The sequence below is a fragment of the Heloderma suspectum genome, chromosome 5 (genome assembly GCF_057233095.1).
Source record: "Heloderma suspectum isolate Gila_16-S chromosome 5, 16-S_ref, whole genome shotgun sequence".
Classification (NCBI taxonomy): domain Eukaryota; kingdom Metazoa; phylum Chordata; class Lepidosauria; order Squamata; family Helodermatidae; genus Heloderma; species Heloderma suspectum.
In genome coordinates, this window is record NC_139462.1 from 67,263,248 (window position 1) to 67,275,005 (window position 11,758).

The 11,758-nt window shown below is 42.1% G+C and overlaps 1 protein-coding gene across 1 annotated transcript in view; it reads right to left on the reverse strand.

Moving 5' to 3' along the window:
* Nucleotides 1-10,722, reverse strand: part of DCHS2 (dachsous cadherin-related 2) — a 93,074-nt gene extending 82,352 nt beyond the window's left edge. Inside the window, exons 1-2 of the mRNA XM_084855883.1 lie at nt 10,496-10,722; nt 4,939-5,130 (exon numbers count right to left, since the gene is read on the reverse strand). Of these exons, the coding sequence (XP_084712009.1) occupies nt 4,939-5,130; nt 10,496-10,516 (213 nt within the window). The 5' untranslated portion in view covers nt 10,517-10,722. The remainder of the gene's footprint in view (nt 1-4,938; nt 5,131-10,495) is intronic.
* Nucleotides 10,723-11,758: the final 1,036 nt, after the last annotated feature.

An 11,758-nucleotide genomic window follows, 5' to 3' on the forward strand; every position in this document is an offset into this window, starting at 1 on the left:
TTTGTGTACAATGGGGCTTACTCCCTTGTAAGTCTGTTTAGGATTGCAGCCTAATCATAACAATCTAAAGGTCTACCATCTTCAGGCATACAGTTCTCCTGCAACCTGGTATCAAGGGTCTGTCAAAAAAGCAGAAATTGATTTGCATTGGTGTAGTTAAGTAGCTGTTCACGCTTGGTTGTTCCAAGAAATATGAAGCACTGACCCATTCAAGCAGAGGGCTTCATGCAAAATCTGCTCTATAAAGTAATGTCACCTATAAAATACTGTATCTTTTGTTTATTGTTTTCACATCTTGAGCAAGGATTGCTGTGGAGTTGAAGCATCCATCAACATTATCTCTCAATAAGCTTTTCACTTTTCCTACACTGGCTCATACAGCTTCATTGTCTATTTAGCCTGGCACTGAGATTGCCATGCTGTAGTTACAAGGAAACATCATTAATTGCCTGGAGAAAATAAAGAGAACTAATGTACAATGAAGATAACTCGAGTATGTGCAGGCTATGATTTCATGCAGCCTTTGACCTAATTTTAATGTAGCCCTAATTTAATGTGGTCCATAGAGATGGCCTTGGCTTGACCCATCATCAGATGCAGACCCCCAACAGACTTTTCCCATGTGTCAATGCCTCTTCACGGAAGAAAAATGGTTCCCAAAGACTATTCTAGAGGAAATGATGTATGATTAGTATAGTGCCAAGCTGAATGAATTTATGTTCCGAACCAAGTAATTATGAATTTCGGCAATGTTTCTAGGGAAGAAGCTGGGATTTCTTGTTCTGCTAAGCTTCAGAGCAGCTTTTGCCTGCTCCCAAAATCAGCCTAATATGACAGATCTCTCCTCCTCTTCTCCAGAGTCAAGGAGTGAAAGGGTTTTTTCTCATGTCACATTGAGCAGAGATCCCCTGGGCAAGGCACTCATCCCTGCTGAATAAATTTGTGGAATTATTCCTTAGAAGGCTGTTGGAAGGATTACGAAAATAATATATGTAAAGCATTTTACCACTCTAAAGCACTATATGAACACTGATAATAATGATGATGAAATAATAATACAATGTTAATAGAATAATATGGTCATCATAAACAAAGGTGAAAACAGAAGTCAATATAATAGCTAATCTGATTTTTATAATGGAACACTCATACAAAGTTAACCTCGCAGGGGTAATTTTTAAGATTTCAATTTACAGGTAGCAGCAGTTTCTATTTATAGAAACTATCGCTAAAATAGAAATAGGCTAGAAACAGTTCTAGAATAGTAACTGTGACATTAATAATCTGAAAGTTTTTCCAGAATGTTCAGGTCAATAATAGGTTTTCCAGAATATTAAGGTTCCATTGAATTCATCTGAGTAGACATGTACAAGATTGCACTGTTAGGTATGCTTTTACTCTGAGAAAAAACTGTAGTTGTTATAACATATTCTAAACTTTAATTGCACATTTTGCCTTTCTACTCTAGGAATATTACTTATATCATTTTGTATCTAAAGCCCAAATAACATTTACTCTACCATTTTACTGACTGATAGAGCTATTAACTGAGTGCAAGCCAGAATGATAACAGAACCTTCCTGTGTGAATTCCACTGGAAAGATATTTCATTCTTGTAATGTTATGAAACTGTGACTATGATGAATTGTACTGAGCTTACATTACAGTTCCTGGTTCCTTACTAGCACCCAATTTGTATAACAAATGGGAAAGCAACATAGTGCCTCTTCAGTATCTTTTGAAATAGAGAAAAAACCCAGCTATACCAATCTGACAGAACAGATATGCAAGCACAGCAAATACCTGTGCAGTATTTTATTTCTAAACACTGTATTTCCTTCTGTAAAGATAGTTATATTCCATAACAACCTTCAATGCTGATAGCATTCCATTGTTAAATTTTGTACTGTTCGAAACTAAGAAGTACTATCTTTAAGATTTCTGGATTTTCTTTTAGCTGAAACACTTGGAATGCAGATACTCCAAAAGTAATATCAAATTATTCTACTTTAATAGCAATGTAAAAGGGATAAGAAATGTGCAGCCTGTGGCATACTCTGTGAAGTGCAGGCACCATCGGGCGCCAAAGGATAGGCTGTGCTGATGCTCCCCACATCTGCTTCCTGTGCAAGGAGCCTGAACGGAGGCAAGAAAGAGAGAGCGTTTCAGGGGTGGGCGTACCACGCTGGGCCAGGCCTCACCTCTAGTGGCTATGACACTAGAGCCAATGAAGTTGCTTCCCAGTCTGGACAAGTGTGGTGGCAGCAGCATTCAAAGGGCAGCCATGACACCAGAATCATGGCTCTACTGCTTGCACTGCAAGGCAGCAGCTGGGCAAGAGTGGGAGGGTGGGTAGGGAGAAAGACCAATAGCAGAGAAATATAGCACAGAGACAGGGCTTCTTCTAACTGGGCTTTTATCCTGAGACTGGTCACTCAAGGAAGTTTGCGGGTCCTTTACATGACGTTGTCAACCTCCAGCACCTCTATCGTACTTTGTCAGCATTTCCACAGCTTAATTTGAAACGGAAATAATGTAGCAACGAAAAGATCCGTTTTCCATTTCTCCATGAAGAAAGGAAATCCCGCAATAAGAGAAGCTAGACCACAGCACCATCTAGTGGTTGTATAAATGAAACATAGGGAACTCACAGATAAAAGGAGGGAAAGGGTACGGAGGGGAAGAGAAGTGCACGTAAAGGGCGATCTTAATCCCAGAAAGAATCCACAAGCCAAAACCCTGGTAAAATTGCGGGACAAAAAGCGTCTGTGTGGAGAAGCCTACAGACAGCGTGTGCACAGCAAGTATGAACATGTCAGAGTAAAGAACTGGATCAGGTTGTTAATTTGCACCATGTATTGCCATTCTTACTATCTTCACAACAATCCTGTGAAGTATCACTACTACTAGGAAGCACATCTTGTATCACCGAAGGCTCTGGCTCCACCCACTTTTGGCTCCAGCTCTCTGCCTGCCTGTGGGCCAACCGCCCTTTCTAGAAAAAAAAAGTTTCCCCATCCCTGCAATTTGATTCTAGTAAAGAATACTAGATCAGAGGAGGGCAACACAGATGATCAGGGGACTGGAGATAAAGCCCTATGAAGAGAGACTGAAAGAATTGGGCACGTTTAGCCTTGAGAAGAGAGGACTGAGGGGACATATGATAGTGCTCTTCAAGTACTTGAAAGGTTGTCACAGAGAGGAAGGCCAGCATCTCTCCTCAATCATCCCAGAGTGCAGGACACGGAATACTGGGCTCAAGTTACAGGAAGCCAGATTCTGGCTGAACATCAGGAAAAACTTCCTGACTGTTAGAGCAATATGACAATGGAACCAATTACCTAGGGAGGTGGTGGGCTCTCCCACACTGGAGGCATTCAAGACGAGTCTGGACAGCCATCAGGGATGTTCTAACTTGGATTCCTGCACTGAGCAGAGGGTTGGACTCGATGGCCTTGTAGGCCCCTTCCAACCCTACTATTCTATGATTCTATGAAATTCACAATTAACAGTGTGACTACAATACTGTCTCATGATTTTCATTTAATCAGATTCTTAAAACTGAGCAAATCTGATTTTGCTTTTCCATCCAAGTTTATTTTTACTTATATTTTTATTTCAAATAGCTGCTGCCTAACAACACTTGCAGCATTCAATCAACATGAAAAGAAAATGAAACCATTAATGCTATTTACAAGCACAAGAGGAAAACAGAATACTACCCACCACTAGGAGTTTACAGGGAAAATATGTGAAATGCCTACAATTCTGGGCTAAAAAAATCAACCCGTGCAGCAGTTGTGTATATCTTAAAAATGCCTTTACCCCACTCATACATAAAAGGGGAGGGGTCTACTTCTACACAACAAGATGGACGTGGGGGAGGAGGGAAACCTGACTCCCTTCCTCCAACTTACCTTGCTCTGTCTGATGGCATGAAGCAATTTTCTACCTCTTGGGCTGGAGGAAAACCGCTTAAAAGCAGAGGAGCACAGGAAAGAAAAGTGAGAGGTCTGGCTTCATTCTCCTACCCCACATGCTCCTTTTTGTGTAGAAGTGAACACCACACTCCCACTTTATATGGGAATAAGGCAAACAACTGAAAAGTAGTACACTTTAAAAGATACACATGGCTGTCCTGCACATCTAATTCAGCCTTCTACTAGGCAGCTAGTTAACTATATTACACAGAAATGAGTTTTGATGCGTCCTGAGCAGCCAGATGCACAGATTGCTTTCTTATCAAAGGGATGGCCCTGTCAACAAAAACGTAGCTGCCCCTTATCAGGTGCAGAGCGAAGGTTTTTCTACCCCAACAATAGCATTCCCAGGACTGGCACTTCTTTTTCTTATAGAAGTAAATCACAGCCATTAATCATAAAAGTGAAAGGAGAACAGTTGCTTTTTTTCTTTTCAAGGGGGGAAAAAACCCAACTATGCTAATAGGGTTGTATCCAATGTCAGTCCTACTTAAAGTAGTCCCGGTTAAATTAATGGGATTTAAGACTAACATTGGATACAACTAACTGTTTGAATGATAAGCTCCACTTTTTCTTGGAGCAATCTTAGCACTGGCAGAGACACCACACCTTGAAACTGTAGGGAGCAGTGTGGTTTCTAATTCAGTGCAAAGAGATGCTGCTGTGGGTGGGGTGTAGCAAAAAGAAACCTCAGTCTCTGCATGTGAACAGCCCTTGTATGTAGCATACTTTTAAGTCACAGCCTGGGACTAGAGAAAACACAACAAGTGGAATATATGGCAAGTTAAATGAAGGTGTGGGGTGATGGTGGGGCAGGGGATAGTTTTTCCTTACAGAATAAAATTGGTCTGGGCAACCCTGCCAGATGTAGTGATGGACAGTGAAAATTAGCCTTGGCATCTGGAAAATGAAACAACAAAAGGTTACAAGAGTGACATTACCCAAGAGTGAAACTTACCCCATCTGTAGCTTTCACTAAAAGATCATATGTAGATGGATCCTCTTCCCTGTCAATGTCCTGCAACACACATATGCGGCCGCTGCTTAGATCAATCTGGAATGCTTTTGATTTTTCGTAGTTATGGAATCCATCATAAAGAAAATACTCAATACGGCCAAAATGGCCTGAATCTCGGTCAGTTGCCTTGACCTGTGACGACACATTGAAGGAAAACCCATTAATTCTCCCATTAGTATTGATACATCCAAAATATGCATTATTGTTCAAATAAAATGTACTTTTTATCATGACTTCAGCTGCAATCCTATACACACTTATCCAGGAGTACGTTTCACTGAACACACCAGAGCATACTTCTGAATAGACATGCATAGAATTGCGCTGTTAATTTTCAAAAGTGTCACGATGAACCTTTTGAAAATAATGTAAAGACTACCATTTACACTAAAGACTACCATTTACAGGACTGGGCAGGCTGAATGGCAGTCTTTCTAAAACTAGAAGGTAGGGATGCACAGATGGTGTAAAATCCATTCTGTCTGTGTTTCATGGATTGTCAGGTGCCTTTCCTTCCATCGTCCGCCCATTGACAGAATCTGATTTTTTTTAGATTAGATTTCCCGAATTTGCGCATGCAAAAATGCACCAATTGCCCCCAAATGTAACAATTCTCCCAAAATGTGCATTTTTATGTTGCAGAACCCAGAGTCAGAGAGACCACGGAGTGAAGGAAAAAGAGATTCTTTATTTAACGCGCGGGCTTAAGGCTGGAATCGTTTCCAAAGAGCCAGAAGCCCCGATTTACATTAGCACATTGGTTTTATAGACATTGTGACACATATGAAACGGCTCCTCCTCCCCCTCCCTCATGGGGTTGCAATCCTCAACATTCTTCTCTTAGCACTATTGTTTATAATACAAGAACTGGGTTATAGGGTAGCCATGATAGGGAGAGAACAGAAGAGAACAGCAGAGAACAAGATATACAATTATATGACCTTTGACAAGATAAGGAATTCCTGTGTCTCGTCAGCTTACAACAATATATTCAAGGGAGAAAGAGCTCAGCAAGAACATGAAGCATGAGACTGCATGAGGCTACTTAGTCTGATCCCCGATATGGCTGCTACATTCCCCCCTTAAATGCATAATTTCATTACAATTATAGCATTTCTGATAACCATACAAAGCTTTTTGTGACATACATATTACTTAGCCTCTTGTTGGGCTATTAGAGCGTAGAGGGCAGCAGTTTTACTAGCTGAGACATAAACCAGATTGGTTAAACAGCGCATAAGACAAGGAACGCAGAGACATAACAGAACTTTTATGAACAATACTGGTAGAATTAGGATGAACAATGCTTCAAGCTAGCTAAGATCTGGAAGCCAAGGGGTCAACTGATTGAGCTAATTGTTTTGTCTTATTGTTTTGTTAGCTACTATATTGTGCAGCTTGTTGATCTGTTCATCTACAGCATTGCCATTATCAGTTAAGTTAAAACAACAGAGCTTTTGGTGTGTCTCACAACTTAAATAATGAAGAAGGAAGAGGTAATCTATACCAGCTCTGTTTTCTAGAACTGCACTTTTTAGATCACGCAGCTTTTTATTTAACAATGACAATGCTCGTGAGGTGGCATTTATGCTTTTGGCTAAGCTGCAAGCTAACCGGTTGATTTCCAGACCATCAGCCAAGGCTAAACCTGGAACCCCAACTAGTGACATTGCTAAGGCCAATTTTTCTGAGTCAGAATATAACTGCACATGACTATTACAATTTTTAGTTAGTTGGAGTGCTCGAGGCTGCCGTTGACGGATTTTCTCGGGCTACAGGGGAAGAATTGGCACCAGTTTAATTGGCGGCTGAGGCAACATGGGTGGTTATCAGACAAGTTGGCAGGAATGAATGACCAAGTGCGGGAATTACATGTCTAAAACCATCCATGAGGCAAAAGTATGTGGGCATCATTAAAAGATATGTTTTGAATTTTATTACAGTGGAAGGGGGCCAGGGATAGCTTTGTATTTTCTGGAAAAAATTTTGACAATTAAGCATTTGTGCACACGTAGCATTTGTTTCAGCAATGATGGGGGTGCGTAGAGTGAACTCTGTAGGGGGTAGGATCTTTGCAACCATGCCCCAATTAGCATTTTGGGAATAAGTTAAACTTACACCATAAACTTTTAACATGGTATCTTTTTGAATTTTCTCAGGATGTCTACAGACAGGTATTAGGCAAGAGCTAATAAGCCTGTTTGCAGGTATACCTCTTGGCAAACAAAAATGTTTTACTCTCGTGATGTTAGCCAGGTGAAGCCAGTAATTATCAGCAAATCACTGGGACAAACTTCTCCTTCCAGGGGCAGACCCCCCTTTTTGCACCTTATTAAGGAAACACAATGCAACACTACTAACACTACAACACTACAATACGCATGTTTGATCTTCTTTGGGATCTGACCGTACGCTGGGCAGCTATTCACCTGGCAAGCTGCAGTAGGGTCTAGTCCCCTTCTTCAATTCTCCAGTTGCAGGTCTGACCGTATGCAGGGGGACAGTTTCCCGGTGTGTCCACAGTAAGGTCTAGCCTGAGTCTTCTTACTGCTTTTTCAGAATGATTTTTAAAGGATTTTCAGGATTTCTGTTTACAGTCTACTCTCCCCCTCTCGCTCTCTTGACTCGTGTCCAATGTATCCAGAGTTTAACTCCAGCTGCTTTCATAGCTGTGGGGGTGGAAAGTATGACAGTTTTCAGTCTTCTCTATCTGGGAGTCAAAGGGTTATTTTTTTCTCTTTAACTCATACTTTAACTCTTGGTTGGAAAGGATGAACTTCTGTGATGGGAATGGCTTATTTTCTAAGACAAAGCGACGCTGGGCTTGAAGAACTTTGCTCAGTGTTTGAACTTCTTGTTTAAGGCTAACGTTTGATTGCTTTTGATGCTGCTCCAGTGTCAATTATGAAGTCAATGTCACTGCCCCTCACAGTCAATGTCACGGCCCCTCTCAAGCTGTCTCCCTCTTTGCCCATTCTGGCCCCTTTGGTTTTCTCCTTTGTGTATTTGATTTATTTTATTTGGGCATTCATGCCACTAATGTCCATCTTGTCCACACTGGGCACACTGGTTCTTTTTTTAAGAATCTTCTGCCTCTGCCGGGTCTTCTTCTTTTCTTTTTTCGTTTACGTCTTCTTGGGCCTCTGGGTCGAGGGGGGTGTACTGGCGATAGGCATTTGAAAGATGCTCCAAGTACGCTCTGGGGCCTCGGTGGCACCTTGCAGCACTTTAGACACTTTGGTCATATTAATTGACTTCTTCATACCTGCTTTCATGGCTTCTAACAGCAGGGTTTGATACTGGGTGAGGCGCCCTAGCCGCACTTGTGTTTTGGGATTCCAGCGAGGGGGGGATTTATTTATAAGGAGACTTTATTGGGTAACTTACAGCACACAGGCGTACTTAATGGTTGGATCAGACAGCTTCTCTGAACCACGAGCTATTGCGCTAAATGGGTTTTATACCATACATGTTACCCATAACACTAGCAAGCATTTTCAGCATAGGCTAGAAGTGTTTGGTTCTCAGGCACAGCTTCCTGTAAACAACTTCGCTTCCCAAAGTGCTTGATAACACTTTTTATTTATTAGTATGGGAAGACAAATTTTTTCTCTTTCTTTTGCTTTCTTTTTCTTTGCTGATCTGCCTGTATTGCAGATCATGTTTCAAACTTTTTATATAAAACTTTCTGCTCCATGCACCAGCCTTGTCTCTTTATTTGTCTTTTTCAAGTTAAACTTACTTAAACTTTTCTGCCTTACACTAGTCCCACTGACACACATTTGGGATAGGCTCTTCTTCTCCTTCTAGTTACATTTTCTTCATTTTAAAGAACTATTACATTATTGTGGCTACTTTATCCCAGGTAATAAGCTCCAGGCACAATCAGCTGCTTTTAATTTACCCTGGGGGCAACTATGGCCACGCTTCTTTTCTACAAATGTTTTTTCTTTGCCTTTTGCCTTTTCTTTTTCTCTCTTCTCTATCTGTCTTCTACTTTCTCTATTCCTTCTTTTCTACTTGCTTTTGTCTTTTCTCTTCGTCATCCATTGGGAACCACACTTAGTATCATTTGGAGTTGCAACTAACACTAATCTGCAAATATTACATATACTTTATGATATCTAAGAAATCATAAAATATACACAACAAACTTTTTCTGCAATTTAACACAATGAATGGAAAACACTTCTTGCATGGTAAGGCATGATGGAGCAGATCCAGCAATCATACTGGTCTTCTGGCTGAAAGCTCAGGGCTCATTAAAATCAAGGGACGGGCATACCCACACACGCAGAGTTCTAGGTCACCATTTTTGCATCGGCAACTCTATGCTGCATGAGTTCTGGCAGAAGGAAATCTAAAAGTTATAGATCAAACTCAGCCTGCTGTACACTGAGCTGACTACAAACATAGACACACGGTCCACAGCGATGAGAGTTCAAGTTTATCAAAAGCTTCATAGCACTGTCCATGGCAAGTTTGTGACAATTTAAAATTTTAGTTCATGTGCAGAGTGTCTCTAAAAAGCCCAGACATTGATGGAAGCAAACAGAGACGGCTGTGGGCAATGAAGATGTGATGTTTCCAGCAAAGGCTCTCTACTTTTGCATCAGTTTAAAAAGGGGAAGTGTGGCCCTACACCCCTTCTGACAGACAAGGGCCTTTAACTTTTTAGCAAGGCTTCTGTTTAAACAGAGCGGCACAGCTCAGCTCTCTAGCCATGATGCTTTAACTTGGGCAACTCCTCTGTAAATTTTATTTTACTTCTGTCAGGTTCTCTCACAGACATTTTAAAAACTTACTCTTTTTTTTTTCTCTTCTAACCTGGTACACGAAAGCACTGAAACACTGAGTGCCGAAACTCAGGACGCTGGGGGGTGATGGGCATCGCTTTATACTTGCATTTTTCAGGCAGCCATTAATCTTCGGGGAGGCGGTGGGGTGATTTGCAGGACTTCAAAGGCAAGCTTCTCAGTTTGTTTGTATTTGTAAATCCCAAGCTCAAAACAGGACACGATGAGGTACAGGGCCACCAAATTCTTGCTTTGGCACGGGCAACAAATAACTCGGGTTAGCTTTCTTCGCTGGGGTCTCAAACAGGAAAACAGTCTTAATTTAAAGTTGTAACATCACTGACAGCGTTAGCCAGCCAGCTACACAGTTCTCATTGTTTTTTAAGACAGTTGCTCCAATATCCTCTTTTCTTCTCAATCAGGTTGGGTCTTTCAGCTTACACAGTTTATTGCAGCTTTCAGGAGCATGGCAGTAGCGTGATTTTGGCTTGGCCAGGAACATGCTGTCTGGTTTCTCGGTCTCTTTAGCACACACACTTAGGCAGTGTAACACTGGACACTCGAATCAGTGAGATTTCTTCATTGCAGGGAATCCCACGGCAAAAGCTTAATGGTTACGCTCTTCAGAAATCATATAGCTGATGGTCAGTAGCTACAGACTCTATGCAATTTTAACACAGTTCAAAGCTAAACATGGTTACCTTGACAGAGATCTTCAACATGGTCTTTCCGCTTCATTCTGCTTTGGGACAGTCTTATGGCACACTTTTCACTCGAAGAGGGGTCTAGCCTGTGCTCTGGGGGCTGATTCTTCATCTTTATTTTCTATTTTGCCTTCATCTTCTGGGTCTTCATTTTCAGTTTCCATTTCTTAGGGATTTCATCTCAATTAGGCGAGGTGATGATGTTGCACAACTCAGAATGTTGTGGGCAATTTTCCTGCCCCCCCTCTCTCGGCGCGCTAGGCTAACAGCTACTTCTTTGGCCTTACACTCTCACGCTCCTACGCTTTGTTAAAAGCCAGACTGTCCTGCAACATTTTTTTTAATTAACAGCCTCAGATCTTTTTCTTTTTTTTCTTCTCAGCTCGACCTTGAGCTTTTTGCTGTTTTCTCTTTCTATTCTGAATCTTTTTTAAAAAAAAAACCTTTTTCTTTCTTTGTTTGACATACATCTCAAGGGGGTGCAAGGTTTGCTTCCCCCACCACCCATAGCCTCCCTCCTAAATTGAAGACAGACACAATTAGGGAATGGGAATTGGTCAGTGAGTAAGGGGTCTCACTGGCCGACACAAGAGGATTTTTCACACCACGCACTTTGCTGCTGGCCTGGGCACCCGGACGGTCAACGGTATGCTTCAGAAACCGCAGTAGCCACTCACACAATCATCAATCTCTCCACTACATCTATATGTCCCTGCCACCCACTTTTCCCACTTTTTACCAGAGCGGAAAACGGCTTCCCCAGCTTCCTCAGCTTCCTACTGAGTACTGTCGTGCTAGGTACTGGCGCCCACTCGGGGGTGTGATCAGGCCCCCCTTCTACCCGCAAGGAGTAGGTTCTTTTGTATACGTATACCACCAACACTGACCTTCTTCATAAGGCGGGGCCCCCTTTTTTTCTGCCCAGTGGCCTTTCTCCCTAAAGGCGGGGCCCTCTTTTTCCCATATACTTGCCTTTCTCCTGAAGGCTTCCAATGTGGGTTTCAACTCAATTGCAGCTGCGATACAGGCAGGGCTCAAGTTCCTTCCTCCGCTTCCCAAGGTTCTCTTGCCGCTCGCTGCCGTTTGGGCGATCCCGGTGCAGGCTTTCTCCCATTCACTCGACAAAAAGGTCGGTGGCGCCAAGAAAGGGAGGCATGCGCTGAGCTCGTCCTCCTGGTGCGGTGATCAAGAGCAGGCAAATGCCACCTGTCTGGCTCAGAGCCTGCCACATCCGAGTCACGGCACCATTTATGTTGCAGA